Source organism: Camelus bactrianus, chromosome 17, assembly GCF_048773025.1.
Source record: "Camelus bactrianus isolate YW-2024 breed Bactrian camel chromosome 17, ASM4877302v1, whole genome shotgun sequence".
In the NCBI taxonomy this organism is placed as follows: domain Eukaryota; kingdom Metazoa; phylum Chordata; class Mammalia; order Artiodactyla; family Camelidae; genus Camelus; species Camelus bactrianus.
In genome coordinates, this window is record NC_133555.1 from 34756414 (window position 1) to 34773123 (window position 16710).

General features: G+C 44.4%; 1 protein-coding gene across 19 annotated transcripts in view; it reads right to left on the reverse strand.

The window, feature by feature from the left end:
• FBXW12 (F-box and WD repeat domain containing 12) overlaps positions 1 to 16710 on the reverse strand; it is a 58918-nt gene that overhangs the window by 12572 nt on the left and 29636 nt on the right. For 12 of the 19 annotated variants that reach the window (XR_012500013.1, XM_074344949.1, XM_074344948.1 and 9 more), the window contains 7 exons: positions 15918 to 16089; positions 7696 to 14915; positions 7110 to 7147; positions 6794 to 6954; positions 5842 to 5957; positions 1944 to 2153; positions 737 to 895 (listed from right to left, as the gene is read on the reverse strand). Coding sequence is in view for 18 of the 19 variants with exons in the window: in XM_074344949.1 (XP_074201050.1) it covers positions 737 to 895; positions 1944 to 2153; positions 5842 to 5957; positions 6794 to 6954; positions 7110 to 7147; positions 7696 to 7785 (774 nt within the window). In the remaining variant the exon portion in view is untranslated. The remainder of the gene's footprint in view (positions 1 to 736; positions 896 to 1943; positions 2154 to 5841; positions 5958 to 6793; positions 6955 to 7109; positions 7148 to 7695; positions 14916 to 15917; positions 16090 to 16710) is intronic. The other 7 variants (XM_074344951.1, XM_074344950.1, XM_074344954.1 and 4 more) reach the window with 7 other exon arrangements.

Here is a 16710-nt window from a genome sequence, read left to right on the forward strand (position 1 = left end):
GGTCAGAGCATCTCAGTATAGGAGTGATTCCAGAAAAGCCTCTTTCCAAGTCCTCATCTTGTAGCCAAAGGTTTACTCTGAATCTCAGAAAGCACTGAGTGATCACTGCTTGTCACTGGAAACTGTCTTCCTATCCTGCCTGTCAGGACACACATAGCAGAAGCTTCTCTTCTGGCCAGTTTGAACCCCTGATCAAGATGCAGTTGCCTAAATAGAGGGGAAAATCTCAGAGAACTAGTCAGGGTCTGTTTTGATTTTGCTGCCTTCTCTCTCAGCTCCTGGTTCTCTGGTGCCCAGTCCACATGCTAAACATGGTCTGCTTCAAGGCCAAAGACTTTTTCAGAGTGACATTCAGAGGCTGATGCGTTTTTTTATTTACTTCTGGGCTTCTTTGTGCTTTCCAGCCAAGGCAGATAAAAGTAAAGTAAGGAAAGGAGAAGTAAATAAGGTTACTAAACATCTTCATTCCTTGACATCTTTCACCCTCCTCCATCTCTTTGACTCATTAAGGCTTCTTGAGCAAATATTAATAAATATTTGTCTTGGCAACTGGGTATTATTGCTTCAAAGACATTGTTTCTTGGCTTTGGGAATGGATTCAACGTGTGATGTGGCCTTTGAGAGGAGGGAGCAGTCATGTCCGATCCTCACTAAGCTCTGCCATTTTTCTAATACTGCCTAACCTCACCTTCCTCATGCCTGACCCACTGCTCCTGAAATTTAGAGCGGTACCTACCTTTGGCAAGATACATTCATGTGTCCCAGATGCAAAGATCCACCTTTTGTCAGGAGAGCAGTAGAGAAGATCAACTCTGTATTTAAATGCGTTAACTTTAGAAACAGTCTTTAACTCAGGCACCGTCAGTGTGTAGATGTCGCCTTCACAAGTGCCTACCTGAAACCAGAGCATCAGTATCATGTCAACAGAAGGAGACATGAAGTCGTCAAGTATGCAGAAGTCAGCACAGTCATCTGCAAGGTAAGTCACCATTTCCTCAATCACAATGGAGGCTAAAACCTCTGACCAGCCAGCCTCACAAAGTTGTTGGGATAATCCCAAGAAATCAAACTTTCTAAGCTCCAAAGTACTCCTCAAGGATAGTTACTCATTAGTACATCAACAATATTCTTTTTCTCAGTGTCTCCCCAAAACCACATCTCCTTGTCCACACATAGTCCTTGTCTAAATTCATGTACTGTACAATAATACACACTTGGAAGATGAAACAGAGACATGAAATAATTCAGGAAAAAATTTTTAACAAAAATGACTGGGGGATATTCAATATCTTGTAGTAACCTATAATGAAAAAAGAATATGAAAAGGAACATATGTATGTATGTGTATGACTGAAACATTATGCTGTACACTAGAAATAGACACAACATTGTAAACTGACTATACTTCAACTAAAATAAATAACTCTGACATTTTAAAAATAAAATAGGGAACAAAATATGGAAGACCAAGAGGCTTACTAATGTTAACTATTGTATCAACTTGAGTGAATGGCTTAACAGTGAGGAGCCTCTGTGGATTCATCTCCAACAGGGAAGTAATGATACCAACTGAAAACGTGTTGATGTGAACATCAGACGAAACCCACATGTGTAAATTGCATTAATAGCATTCCATTGATAATAAACATGTATACATTTTAACATAAATATATAATATAAAAATAAATGAGGACATATTCTGTATTTGGAAAAAAAAAAAAGACAAGAATGACTGGGGAAATGTACCTGAAGCAGGTCAACATCCAAGATGGTTTGGAGGTTTCTATGGCCACCATTCACTGGTATATTGTGGCTCTCAGGCTACGTGATAGGAATACCTCCGAGAAGACAGACTGTGATGTGACAGTAAGAGGGCCACAACACTTGTTAAGGCAGCAGGCATTTGGTTTTGTGGGCCCTCTCAGGATTCAGGGCTCACTTACCATCAGGAATGGGTCATCCTTTGTGAGAAAGGCTTCCAAGGAGAGACAGGCCTGAGACATGATGAGGGTCGCCAGAGTGTCCTCATCCCGACAATTCCACACTTTGATGGCTCCCTTCAAATCTACAGTGAATGCAAGATGCATCTGAGGGAGGGTCGCCAGGTGCATGATGCTTGACTGCTGGACTGGGCTTGACCAGATCATTGTGCCCTAGAGGATGAGAGTAACACGCATGTGTTCAAGGAGCTCCTCACACCTACCACCACTCTTTTGTTCTGCCAGTGTTTATTTGGAAGCCTCCTCCCAATCAGATCCATTTCTTGCTCCTGGGAAAAGAATAAGACAGTTATCCTGAACATCTCAATTATTTGAGGGGTGGTGAACTTTAGAAAGGAACTATGCAATATATTCCAAGGCAGGAACTCAATGCACGATGGGTATAAAGAGCAATCCGACTCCCTGGGCTCCAGTCCGTTCTGCTCCTTACTAAGAGTGTGACATTAGGCAAGTTACCACCGTGGCTTCTTATGGGGCTGTTACATTACATTTCACAACATGTGAAACATCTTTAGAACTCTGCCTGGTACATAGTAGGAGTTCAGAGGTATCAACTACCATGAACATTGTTACTGTATCATTAACTTTGTATGTTGCCATCGAGACAGAAGAGTTTCCCTTCTAGACTTTTCTTCAGTCTTTTGAAAATTGAAGTGTATCACACAAAGAGAAAAGAACACACAAAGGTTAATACATTATTACAAAGTAATCAATATCACTATTTGTAAGTCCTCTTGTTTTTTTTTTTTTTTTTTGAGGGGGTAGGTAATTAGGTTTATTTATTTTTTAGAGGAGGCACTGGGGATTGAACCCAAGACCTCATGCATGGTAAGCATGGGCTCTACCACTTGAGCTATACCCTCCCTCCCAAGCCCTCTTGTTTTTGCTCTATTACTAACCAGCCCCCACCCTCCCCAAATGTCATCACTATTTTGATTCCTAACACTGTAACAGTTTTCCTGTGTCCTGTTATCTATTGCTGTGTAATAAATCATTTCAAAATCTGGTGGCTTCAAACGATTAAATTTTTGTTGTCTTACAGTTCCTCTGGTAGTTAGAAATTCAGGTGCAGCCTGGCGAGGTGGTTCTGGCTCAGAGTCTCTTGTGAGGCTGAAGTCAACTTCCATTTTCAAGATGGCTCATTCATAAGGCTGGCAAATTGGTGCTGGCTACTGCAGGAGACCTCAGTACTTCACCCCTATGCAGTGCTTCTCGAGTGTCCTCAGAACACTGTGGCTGGCTTTCTAAGAGCCAATGATTTGAGGGAGAAGAAGTGTCTTATGACTTAGCTTCAGAAGTTACACACCATCACTTCCACAATATCCTATTGGTTACAAAAAAGTCAGCCCTTTTCGATGTGAGAGTGGACTACATAAGATCATGACTACTATGGGACAAGGACTACTGAGGACCATCTCAAAGGCTGGCTGACACAGTCCACTGTGTACCCACAATGAGTTACCTCTCTCCCACACACAAAATACACTCACCATCTTCCAATGCCCCCAAATACCTCATACCATTACAGCATCATTCAAAATCTAGGATCTCATTGTTAATTAGCTATAGGTAGTTAGGTCTAATTATGTCTAGATGAGGCTCTTGGGATTCAGTTCATCTTGATGTGAAAATCTTAGAACTAAGTAAACAAATTGTCTGTCCCCTACATCCCCAAAATACAAGGGTAGGGTAGGCACAGGATAACATTATAGACACTCACATTCAAGAGGGAAAAAATTGGGTGGAGTTGGGGAGATGGGAAGCACCAAGGAATCACGGCTGCACAGAAAACTTGAAATCCAACAGAGAACATGCTGGTAGCATGCTGATTAGGAGTCAAGGTCTGGGAAAGACTCTCCGCAACTCTCGGCTCCACTCTCTAGGCTCTTGCTTCTGTCTTCAGAGGCATCCTTCCCTTTCCATATATGGTAGCCCACTTTTGCAGCTGAGTAGTTTTTGAAGCCTGATTATTGTCTGTAAAAGTGTGGGAACAAAGACCTCTTTTCCTTTTGTGATGTCTCAACCCCTGTAAATCCAAGCTGGTAGCATTTCTGACAATGTAATTCCCTTAGAGACCTTGTGGGTCTTACTGGTTTGTGCCATTAGACAAGAGCCACATCCACAAGTCTTTGAGGTAAATACTTTGATACCTTGGGCTTCTGCTGGGGCTGCCAAGGACAATGCCTTAAACTTCTTAAAAGTACTGTTGCTTGATTCAACAGTTCTCTGAGGCACCTCTTTAGATCTTTATGTGGTCTAATAAAGAATTCTGCAGCCACCTGTTTGGCTTCAACTTTATAGTATGGTTTACTGACACTGCCCTGGATTGATCTTGCTTAGAGTCCCCTTCTTAGATTTTAGCATCATTTGCCACCTAGAGAGGCTAGGAAATTTCAAAACCAGCAATTCTGGGCTCCCTTTTGACAGTCCATACCTTCTCCTCTCCCTCTTCTCTTCCATTTTACTATAAGCAGCAAGAAGAAGCCAGCATTCAGCATTCTACCTGGAAAGTTTGTAAGTAACATCACTCAGTTCATTCAATACATTTTCTAGTTTTCACACTGCCATGGGTGCCAGTGTTGCTAACCTTTCTGCAACTATCAAAGATCCCCTTTCCTCCAGTGTCCGACAGCATTTTCACACTTTAATTCTTCACTGGCAATCTCATGGTAGGCCATTAAGTTTTTGCTAACAATCTCTTCAAGGCCCAACACTCTCCCTCAGATTCTTTCCAGCTTCTGCCCACTGCCTGGTTCCAAAACTTCTTCCACATTTTAGTTTTTTGTTATGGAAGCACCCCATTTCCGAGCATCGAAAACTGTATCTGTTGCTGCATTACAAATTACATAGTGGCTTAAAGCAATGAACACTTATCTCACACAGCTTCTGTTGGTCAAAAATTTAAGAATGGACTTATGAGTGACTATGGTTTAGGGTCTCTCACTAGGTTGCAATAAGACGCTGGCTTGAGACGCAAAAATCTGAAGTTTGTCTGGGGTTGGAGGATCCGTTTCCAAGATGGCTCACTCATATGATTGCAAGTTAGTGTTGGCTGTTGGCAGGAGATCTGAGTTCTTTGTCATGTGGACCTGTCCACTGATGTCCTCAGGGATATGGTGGCTGATTTCCTCTAGAGAAAGTTATCCAAGAGTGTACCCTTCTAATTTCTTTTTTCCCAAGTTTTATTGAGATGTAATTGACATGTAACATTGTATAAGCTTAACAGTACTCTACTAGACATTTATCTCATCATTTCCCTGTCACCCCTTATTTTCATAAAAGAGTATTTATCATACTTTAGAACACTCTGTGGTAGAAAATCATTATCTAATTTTTATGGGGAGGTGAGAGAAATCCAAACTAGGAAAGCCAAGAAAATACAACAGTTTGGGACCTACTCTGGAGTCTTCCAACTCCATATTCAGTGCTTCTTGCACTACATTTGCTGGTCTTGATGGAAGACCTTTGTGCCCCTTGGAAGTGATCAAAGTTAGAGACCACTTTCTAAAAAAGCTAGTATAACAAATGCCAGTAGTTGACAGAGAAGCAGTAGAATAGGTAATGAAGACGCTCAGGAACAAAAGATTTTTTATTTCACAAAGTCATTTTACATTCAATAGAAAATGTCTTGCCTAAGTTTATATATAGAGATACATATTAAAAAGTGAATTCTCTGTATGTCTATAGTCTAAATGAAAAGGCTACCAATTAGAAGACCTGATTTGAAATCCTGTTTCTATTACCAATTCTGAGTATCTTTTTTCTCCCAGTACCTGTTTCTTGTGCTTTACAGGATACACACAGATAAGCATTAACCGTGCTCCTTATTGGCTGGACTTACCTCCTGCACATCCCAGGCAAAAAGCATACGCTTTGAAGACACGGTACAAATGATGGACTTCTCTTCATCCATCGTGGGACCACTTCCTGAGAGATAAGCCATGGGTCCCAAGATTCCTAGAAAAAAATACAGACAATACTTGGCCACCAGATAGTTGAGGGATGATGCACTCGAATAAAGAGAATTCAGATAAAATTATTTAGATTTTTCCTTCACTGTCTTGGGAGGGCTTGGGTAACACAGAGAAGAGGCTAAAATTGGGCTTCAGAGTCATGCAAACACGGGTTCCCGTTGCAGACTGGCCATTTGGGAGATACTGGCCAACTTTTTTTTTTTAACCTCAGTTTCCACAGATACAAAATGGGGATTAAAAAAATCTCTCCATCAGAGAACTGTTCCACATTTTAAAAGAGGTACCGGGAATACAGTGCTTCTGTTATTGAAACATTTCTTTTTTGTTCAAAATTTTTATTCTAGGAGGTCTGAGAAGGTTTTGAAAAAAAGGAGTAACAGGCCTTATTTTATGTTATGAACAGATCATTCCAGTTTTTGCACGCAGCAGGGATCACAGGGTACAAGGGAGGAAGCCAACAGAGCAACCCCATCCTATTAAGGTTTTTTTGTTGTTTAAAAAAAATTTGGCCGGGGGTGGGGGTGGGGAGGTAATTAGTTTGTTGTTTTAATGGAGGTACTGGGCATTGAACCCAAGACCTTGTGCATCCTAAGCATGCGCTCTACCACTGATCTATACGCCCCCCACCCCCATTAAGTTTTTTTTTTTTTTTAACATTTTTTATTGATTTATAATCATTTTACAATGTTGTGTCAAATTCCAGTGTTCCCCATTAAGTTCTAATTCTCTTTCTCTTCACTGACTGAGAACACAGAAAACACCAATACTGGACTTCTTAAAACAAACTGATCACGTTGCTCTCGGGTACCCTCTCCGTACCGAGGTTGCCAACTGCTGCTTTGTAGACAAAGTTCTCGGGCTTTGCGGACGCCATCCAACGCTCCTGCCTCGTTTGTTTGAGGAAGTACTGCTTCCACGTCTGTGCGCCGGGGCACCGATGGGAAAAGGTGCAGAAGCTCCATTTCCTTCGACATAGGTTTCTGGAAAGAGAGTCCCAGTCCCATTGGGCTACCCGCGCTCAGTTCACCCCCTCCGCGCCGCTGCTGCACGGGAGCCCCGGGCCCGGGCCCGGGCCCAGGCCGCAGCCCCACGGCCTCCCGCTTCGCCGCCCCCCACAGCCCCTTCCCTTGCTCACCTCCACAACGGCTCACTCTCGGCAACCTTGTTCCAGTACTACGGGAGAGAAAGGAAGAGACGAGCAGGCGGCTGGTACCGGAACGTCGGCTCCTCCTGTGTCGTTCCAGGAGCAAGGCCCACGCGGCGAAGCGGCCCCGCCATCCCAGCCCGCGAGCCCTCCCTGCATGGGGAGCCGCAGCGGCTACCACCGCGCATACAGCCCTCGGGATTCCCGCGAGAGTTCAGCGGCAGAAAAGCGGATTTCCCTGGGCTTGATTTGCGTTTACTAACACGTGAGGCCCTCGGACTGAAGGACGCTAAACGCCGCACACCGAGCGCGGCACTCTGCTGCTCTGCAGACTGGGGCTCAAACTCGCTAAGAGAAGCGACTGAGTCCCGGGGCCACGGGCATTTCAGACCTGAAAAGGTGGGTCTGAATAAGGTAAATTTAAGGAATGAGGAAAGGCTGTGCGGGTGTGATGCTCGGGTAGCCAAGATTCTGGGCAGCGGGAGAGGTGAGAGGGGTCTTGCACGAGGACTGACGTGGACGGGTGTCAGGGAAGGCCTGTCCATTCAGACAGCGCGGCGGAAGCGGAAGCACTTACCTTGTTCACTTGGGCGACGTGCAGCAAGCTGGACGCGTCCAGGAAGGAGAAGATTCTGAACAACACCTCGTCAGGCAACCGGCCCTCCATTTACGCGCCCCGCCCACAGCCAGCCTGCCCTCTGCTCTACCTGTTGCTCTGAATTTAAAGGATTGGCCCAAGTCTGCAGTCCATCTGGCCCTGATAGAAATAGGCTGCAGGTGGTGCAAACTCGAAGGCTGCCGCCACTGCGGCCTCTCTCGCGGGGTCCACACAGCGGAGGGCGTCCCTCCGCACACTGGTTTGTTAGTGTCAACGCCTTCTTTCTGCACTGTGAGCTGAAAGGGCCGGACCCGGGTAGCTCTAGTTGCTGATGAACTTGTCAGGACTCTCTAGGAAATTTCAACTAACACACCCACATTCGTCAAACTCATTCCCTACGTGACACTTTACACTCCAAATCAGCGGGGTAGGGACTCGGCTTGCCGCGTTTATGGATCTATTTTGGGACACTGAATCTGGCCAGCAGGGCCTCTCTCCCAGCACCAGTGCAGCCCCTGGGATTCCACCTTTGTGTGGTCACTTTCCAGCGGAAGGAGAAAGTACAGATCAAAGACGCTCCTCCACAGAGACCCCTGCGGAGGGTGCAGGCCTCCTCTGAGAAGGCTTGCAGTCCTGCCTTTCGTGACCCGACACTTTTCTCCGGAGAACTTGACAACTGATTCCAGTACTTTCTACAGGAGTCCCTGTGTGAGGCTCAATGGTGATGACCCTTTCCTTACACTGCCACCTCCAGCCTGACCCGCAGTTGTAGTTCTCAGAACCACCATGTTTTCCTAGAACCTTATCCACTCCCTCATCCAAAGCCAGATTGGGCATTTCAGGGACAATTAAGTGTCCTCTTTCCATTCCTCTGGAACGGAAAATTTTTCGGATTGATAGGCCTATAAAATACAAACCTGACAACAATGGGAAGACCACATTTTTCCTTCCACTGAATTAGGTTCATAGGAAACTTGTTTGAAGAGAATGTGATTTAACTAGAAAGAACCTGTGATAAAGAAAAAAAGGTTCTGGTTTAAAGCGAGATAGGGTCTTATGCTAGCTTTTCTGTCAATAATTCTAGTCCTTCATAAGTCTTTCCCTGAGTTCATGTTTCCCTGAACTATGCCATTTTACTAATTGTAAAATTAAAATAAAAATTTAATTGTATTAAGATTAATAATAATTTTAAGTCAGTCACTACTTTTTGGTTTACCTACTTGAAGTAAATGAACAAGATCCTGACTATTCACCACTTTTAATATGAACAAGAAGTTCACATTAGAATCTGTTAGATTCTGATATACATCCCAAACTTTTCTTCGAAGATATATAGACAAATAACAGATGGGACTGAAACTTGGTGATAAGCCTCCTTCCAGCTCGAAGAGTCCAGGACATTGAATGTTAGAACTGGTTTTCAGGTCGCTGCATGTTCTTACCCTCTATAAGATGGGAATGGTGATTTCAAACTGATTGTATCTTGGGATCTCACTCTCTCTTTCACTTTTCTTCGTAGCTCTGTAAGCATCTTTATGACTCTTATTTTGAACTCTTTATCAGGTAAATCAGTTATCTCTGTTTCATTGTCTTTTTCGGAGGTTTTCTCTCAGTCTTTAGTCTGGAATATAGTCTTCTGTTTCCTCTTGCTTGACTCTGTGTTGGTTTCTGTGCAGTAGGTAACACAGCCACCTCTCCCTGTCCTGAAGGAGTAGCTTCCTGTAGATGAAATTTATTGTTCAACCCTGCCCTAGCTCTTGGTTGTCTCTGAAACTTTTGTGATGGTCCAAGCAGCCTACTTTATTCTTAGTGGCTCCCAGTAGTTGAAGATGTGGCAAGACCTGTCAGCATCCCAAAGGGGAGGATCTCAGTTGGCACCTGGATTCAGGCTGATTGGAAGACAGACCCTCAGGCAGCAGCTTTTATAGGTATGCAAACCAATCTCTTCCAGGGGAAGACTGGGAGATGGGCATTTCTGTCTGCTCCCTTTGTGCTGAGCCCTGGGGTGATAGCTAGTTAACAACTGTTTCTTTGTTACTCTTCTGTGGAGCCTGTGAACACAAGCGCACCAGAGCCAGGCTATCAAGGGATTTGTTCTCTGAGCAGCAGATACAAAAACCAGGGCACCAGACGCGTGCAACACTCCTTTCTCGGAAGATCTGGGGCAGGGCAGAGGGCGAGCTTGAAGATGGCAGCTAAGATTTGCAATTCATGTTTTACGCCCCACAGAAGCACCCTATGAGCAACTGGTACTAGACTAAGCACACACAAAAACAGTTAGACTTTATTACCCAGATGCTATTCTTATTCCCTGGGAATTGCTAATGGGCTTTGCCAGTGACAATGCCACTGATGATGCTCAGGGAAGCCCACGGAAGGGGAAAAAGACAGTGGGTGAACATTGGCATGGTGAGCAGTGCCAGGCCACCTACTTGCCAACCCGTAGGGCCGTCTGTGAGTGTCAGGGAGGCATGGAGGCCCAGCAACTGCTGGGTGCCCCGCCCCTACCCAGCTGTGTCCTGGGGAGCCCACACGGCTTGGGGGCCTCCTCGTCAGTGGGAGGAATCTGAGCTATTTTGTAACAGATGGGGCCTTAGCAGCTTCAGAGGTCAGCAAACCCAGGGCGGGAGCACCACTGCTCCCCTCCCTCCCATCCCTAAACCCCACCCCTGGGAATGTGACTTGGTCCTCACACTCTGTCTTGCCAACCCCCAGCCATCCCAGGGTCCTCTCCATCCTGCACTCTCCCTGACATGGATGAAAGCACTCTCCCATAGTGCATCTCATTTACAGGATGGTCATGGGTCTTCTAAGGCCTGGGGAGCCAGTTGGGACAAGGTGAAAGCAGGCACGGGGGCAGCAGTGGGGGCACTTAGAAATGTGGAATGTGAGAAAAGTCTGGACAGGAGGTCTTGAGAGCTGCACTGCCCAGGGTCATCATGGGCATCCTGAACAGTAAGTGGAATCACAAGGCCAGAGGGGTGGGTGAGCCCTGCAGTGATCCTGGTGAGACACATTGCTGCCAGGACCGAGCAGGAGTACTGGGAGTGGGGAGTGGAGGTCAGGGCTAAGAGTCACAGTAGTGGGCAGAATAGATCTGCAGCTTCCAACACTTGTGAGCACTGGGGCCACAGTGAGGTCCCCAGACCGAGCAAGGTGTTCAGGCTGGGCAGGTAGATAGCAAGGTGATAAGACAAGTCACCAGATGTGACTTCTGGTGTGCCCCTCAAGGTGCCCCAACCAAAAGTGTAGTGCATTTACTTAAGGTCCCTCTACTTTCTAGGGTATTCATTTGATATTTTCCTCCTTAGCCCTGTGAGACTGTGGGCTATTTTAGAAGCTTTCTGCCCAATTTCTTAGTCCCCTACTCAATGCAGTCCAAGAATTTGGCAAATGCCTCGAGGAGATGGAGAGACGAAGTCCTCTGTTGGGGTCTGGCCCTTCTGCCTCTTTTCCCTGAAATATTGGCCACCCACAGCCTGGCTTCCTTGCCATCCACAAATTTCAACTTTGCCACTTCATTTTGCTCACTTCTCTCTCTCAGCAGCAGCTCTGCCCAGACCTCCTCGTGCCTGGATTTTCAGGCTCCCTCGTGCTATGAATAGCCCAAAGCCAACAGGCAAAAATCAGATCCCCTATTCCGGGTCACATCCCTTCGGCCTCTGCCCACTCAGATCCTAGTTGCTGAGGCAGCTCTCTGATGATGTCATACAGATTCATTTAAAAAATCTTATTTCCCTTTTAATCTGTTTATCGTGGGAGCATGGGTCTTCCACAAACCACTCTGTCGTAGCCAGAAAAGGATGTCTGGATGCCTGGTGTAAATGATTAGCCAGAAAAGGATGTCTGGATGCCTGGTATAAATGATGTCTATATACCGAAGACTCCAATGTTTATAATATCCTTCTCTGGCACTTAATGGGAGTTTGAAACAATGTAACCGGCTATCTTCCTAACACTTATCTTTTAGACTTCACATGTCGAAAAACAATTCTTTCTGGTCCCGCAAATGTACATTTTCTCTGTGTTCTCTCTCACACAAAGTAAATGTCATTTATGTTCATTTTTGCTTAGGCCAAAACTCAGTTTTTCTCCATTTCTTTTTGCTTATGACCCTTATCTACTTTTGTAGTTCCCATCACTTCCTTCACACCTCAGCCAAATACTAGCCCCACATAAAGTTTTTTCTAAAATAAGACTTCCCATCAAGCTTGGCCTTTTATGCTATTTTATTTGTCTTCACTTACCCTTCACAGCACCTATAATTATACTGTAAATAAAGTATCAAGTAAATTCACTTATTTTTCTGCCTCCCTCTATGGAAAATAATTTCTTTGATGAAAGGAATCTGTCTTTCTGACTCACTTCTGAATCATCATAGTCCAGGCTTGTTTCTGGAAACCTAGGATTTAATTATAATCTGACGAGTGAAGGAATGGGCGAGTCCTTTCTAACCTGAGGAGACTTGGAAGTACTCTGAACGCCATGGTTACTGATAACCACAGCCAACAAAGAAGATCTCCTGCTTGAGGTCTGGGCAAATACAAAGGAAAAATGAGGCTTAATTTTCTCCGTTGGAAGTACAGGAGAAATTTCCTTCCCTTCCCTTATCTTAGAGCATTTTACTTTAGAAATTTTGTAATAGTAAGTTCATTCTCTGCCTCTTCCAGATGCAGATACATCTTTTTAGAAGCAAAATAAACCTCTTGCCAGCATTATGATCCAGGAATGCCCTTCACAGGGACCTGGGAGTCATCTTTTTGAAATGTAAGCATCAAGGGAAGACAGCACCCTTTTCTCCCAATTTCTGGGGGAGGGCAGGCGCCTACCTTTGGCAGGTACCTGGCTTGCAGTTGCAAAACTATCTCCTGTCCTAAAGACAGGAGAAGTCTGTTTTTCCTTCATATAAAATCAATGAACTAATACAGATGGCCACCCCAATTACAGGTGAATTTAGGATGAACTATGTGCAATAAAGCTGCTGTCAAGTCCTGCTTGAGGACAAGTTATTGTCTGAGGACTAACTATTGTTTGATGACTAGTTACTGTGTATCTGGAGAACATGTATGTAATGGGTTGTATCTGCTTAGCCACTGTAAAAGAGTGAGATTGCGGGGGGCAGGATACAGCTCAGGGGTAGAGTGTGTGCTTAGCATGAACGAGGTCCTGGACTCACTCCCCAGTACCTCCATTAAAAAAATAAATAAATAAACCTAATAACCAGCCCCCTTCTAAAAAATAAAAATAAAAGAATGAGATTTCTTTCTGTCTTGGCAACCTCTTAGTGGATGACCAGTGGTGTACATCACGTTCTGGTTTATTGCTTATTCAATAATAAAATTTTCTTTTTCTTCAACCTTTATAGAGAGGTTTCCTGGGTTGGAATATTTTAAAATTATATTTCCTTGACACCAGCAAAGGTAGGAAAAAATGATTTCTCTTGAGGGTGCTTGTGAATTTTAGACATGTTTTAAATACACTCATTTGTCCCAGGAGCAACATTCCAAAGGACAAGACAAACGTGAGTCACATCCGACATAAATGAAGAATGAAGTAACAATCAGGGATCTCACTTAGGTGTTGGAAGAGGTTTAGTTGTGTTTTATATTTTCCTGCCCTAGGAAAAATAGAATTAGATATTTTTGTTCAATAGGACATGACAAAATATCCCAAAATATATAATATGTATTGCTGCATGATCCCAACCTGTCTCTTGCCTTTTTCTGGACATATCAACATTTTTCAGTTAAACATTTGATGAACCCGAGGAATTCAAGATGAGGCTTCCAGGAGGCTTTCTCAAGTGACCCTCGCCAGTTACTAAACAACTTTACACATTCAATAGACTTTTGCTGTTCTAGGGGAAAGTATGCAAATTAGGGAAGTGTCTAATTATAGACAATTGATAAACATTTGAACTTTCAGTGGTAGTTGTTTCTAGGGAGGGAAAAACATCTAGACTTAGAGCAGACTGCAAAAATTGGTTACAGTTATCTGAGCCTCCTTGTCAGGGCGCTCCTTTACAATGAGACTTCTAGGTCCTCCCATCAGGATGAGGACTATTTCTCTGCTCCTTGAGTCAGGTCCGGCTTTGTGACTTTTCCTGGCAGCAGTCACACACAGGACTTGGTGTGGACAGCAGTCCATGGGTGATGGGTACTCAGACTCCAGCTAGATGCAAAGGGCACTGATACCTCTAGTACAGAAGGGGAAGATGATTTTGCCACATTCCTCCATGTAGCGTCTACTCACCTGTTGCAATTCAAGTTTCATTCTTTTTCTGGTGGAAATTGTTGTCCATCCTTAGCAGAACAGGTACTTAAACTGTCCTTTGGAGGTAACTATGATTTTTCTAAGGGCTTTTTAAAAAGATCAGTCTTTTAAAAACCGTAATTATACTTTATAATTGATATACTTTCTCTTGTACAGAAAATGATTTAGGAAAACCTATCATTTCTCTCCATATTAGAAGTTTTGGTTACTTTAGTTGGCTCCACCGTCCTGGTGAAAGAAAATCAGCAACCCTCAGGCCACATGAGCGAAGATGCCCAGAATCATGAGGACTGTTTTGTGGGTGTTAAGTGCCACACAGGGAGCACTGGAAAGGCACGTGGTGGACTGGGATGAGGTACAGATGGAAAGGGAAGCACTGGTTTATGTATCAGTTCAGCATTTGAACTGTATGGGGGAAAGAGTGATTGAAAGCATTTTGGAATTGCATGTTTGGCCAACCATAACCTAAGGAAATACTGTGAAAGCCAGAAATCTTGCCATGCAGCATTTTAAACAGACCCTCATCTCCTGTAGCAAGAAGGCAAACTGGGCTAAAATTTAGGCCAGGGTTTAATGATAAAGGCAGTGGTGTTAAAATGATGTGGAACGCACAGAACTTACAGGTCTTCTCTGCTAAATTAGACCCTTAAAAGCTGAAGGAGAAGGACCTGACACCAAGGCGAGGAGTGTGTATGAGGTTTTCCCTGAGACTCCTGAGCCCCTGGGTTCCCCTAGAAATCCCCCAAGTTTACTATAAAAGTGGTTCTCTCACCTTTGCTAGAAGAGTGCAGGCTCCCGTTACCTTGTGGCCACACAAAGGCCTCCTGAGGTGGCTGCCTTCCAGGATGATGTCTGCAACCTCAAATCCCACGTACGACCCTCCTCGAGGCTCCAGACCAGTCGCCAGGTTAGGTCTCAGCCGAGCCCTGGTGAGGAAATGGCTGATTTACCAACTGAGCTGCACAAAGTGTCTAATTTGTATTACCAGGAATGGGTACAGAAGAGGGTCATGAGGGTTTTCGCCTGCAGTGGAATATCAGGCTGGGTATGCAAGTGCTTACTGAGATGAAGGCACTTGTGATGACTCAGGATTCGACATCCTGGGAAGACTCATGCCGTTGGCCCACCACCCTGCTAACAGGGGTTTCTAAAGATCTGATGTGACGATGCCGCAGTAAATAATGTGGAGATGCTGGGACTGCCTCGGCAATCACTGAGGGTCAGGATATCGGCAAAGGGGTGTGTGAGAATTGAATTATTCTGTGATCCCAGAGAACCCACTGGGATGGTTCTGGGTTGATGATAGATTACCATCACCCAGCCATTAAGGGTCCTGGAGAGGGCCCAGTGGTCACTCATCTTGCAAAGGCAACAGGGAATGCACCAGGGAGGCAGGCGCCAGCGTCTCTTGAGAAGCTCAGCAGTGGAATTCTGTCCTCTGAAGGTCGCAGTGAGGGCAGGAGAGCCACCAAGAAATGGGCTTCCCAGTGCCAGTGGGGACGACAGAATTCCACTGACAGGAGCCAGATGCTAACACTTCACTGTCAGAAGCAAGAGGGGTAGAACAGCTGTAAGGGGAAACAAGTCTGACTTTGCAACCTGGAGACCTGTCAAGTGATCACAAGGATTTGTCAGTGGCAAGCAGGCCTTGTTCATCGGTGTGAGAGTAGATGGGCAGCCTGTGATGGGACTGTTCTTCTACAAACGAAATGACACAGAGTAGGACTGCCGAAGACTCGAGTCAATGACTAAGCAGAAAATTGTGAGCCCTCACAAAATTCTGATATTTGAACCAGTTCACAGGGGCCATTGCTTGAATGGGGACCTGGGTGACCTGACTCTGGTGAGTGCCATGTGGCTATTTATCTGAAGAGTGTGTTGTTTTTCATCTGTATCAGGAAAAATGACCTAAAGCAATTTTCACCTACCTGGATAAGAAAGCAGTTCACTTTCGACTCTTTCCACAGGGCTAGGACAACTCTTCTGTTCTGGGTCACAATGTAACCCAAAGGGATTATGATCATTCTGACATTCCGCTATACTGATGACATCATGCCAACTGGATCTCATGAATAGGATATAGAAGGTTCTCTGGATGATCTGGTAACACAAATGTGGACTATTTGAGGGTAGGATAAACACTAAAACGCTCTCTCTTTTCACTTCTGAAATATTTAACAGGGTTGCCAATACAGCAATGTTTGCCTTTACCCCTAGATTTTTATTTCTGTTTTATTTATTTTTATTCGTTTCTTAATGCTGATACTGGGGATTGAACCCAGGACCTTGTGCATACTGAGCCTGTGCTCTGTCACTGAGTTATATCCACCCCTCTCCTAGATTTTTCAAAACCACAGTTCCACTGAGGCTGTTGTAGCACCCATTTCCCCAAAACTTCCTTTGTGCTTAATTCAAGAGCAACTTCTATATAATTATATTAATTTTCTCTCAACAGTTTTGGACATAATAAAACATTACCTCCGTGTGAAAATGATAATGGTAGGAAAAAAATTGGTCCTTATTTATTTCTGTCTCCTTGGCAGCCCCATCTGACACACTAATTTTTTTGTTTGTTTCTATCTCACTGTTTATATCACAGATGCCTGGGCACCTAAGATTTGTGAGGAAGCGTATAGAATTACCACCCAGGGAAATTAATCCCTCAAGGGAACGTCAGTCTATCTGGAAAATGGAATTAGATTCTCAATGCTCATTTACTGA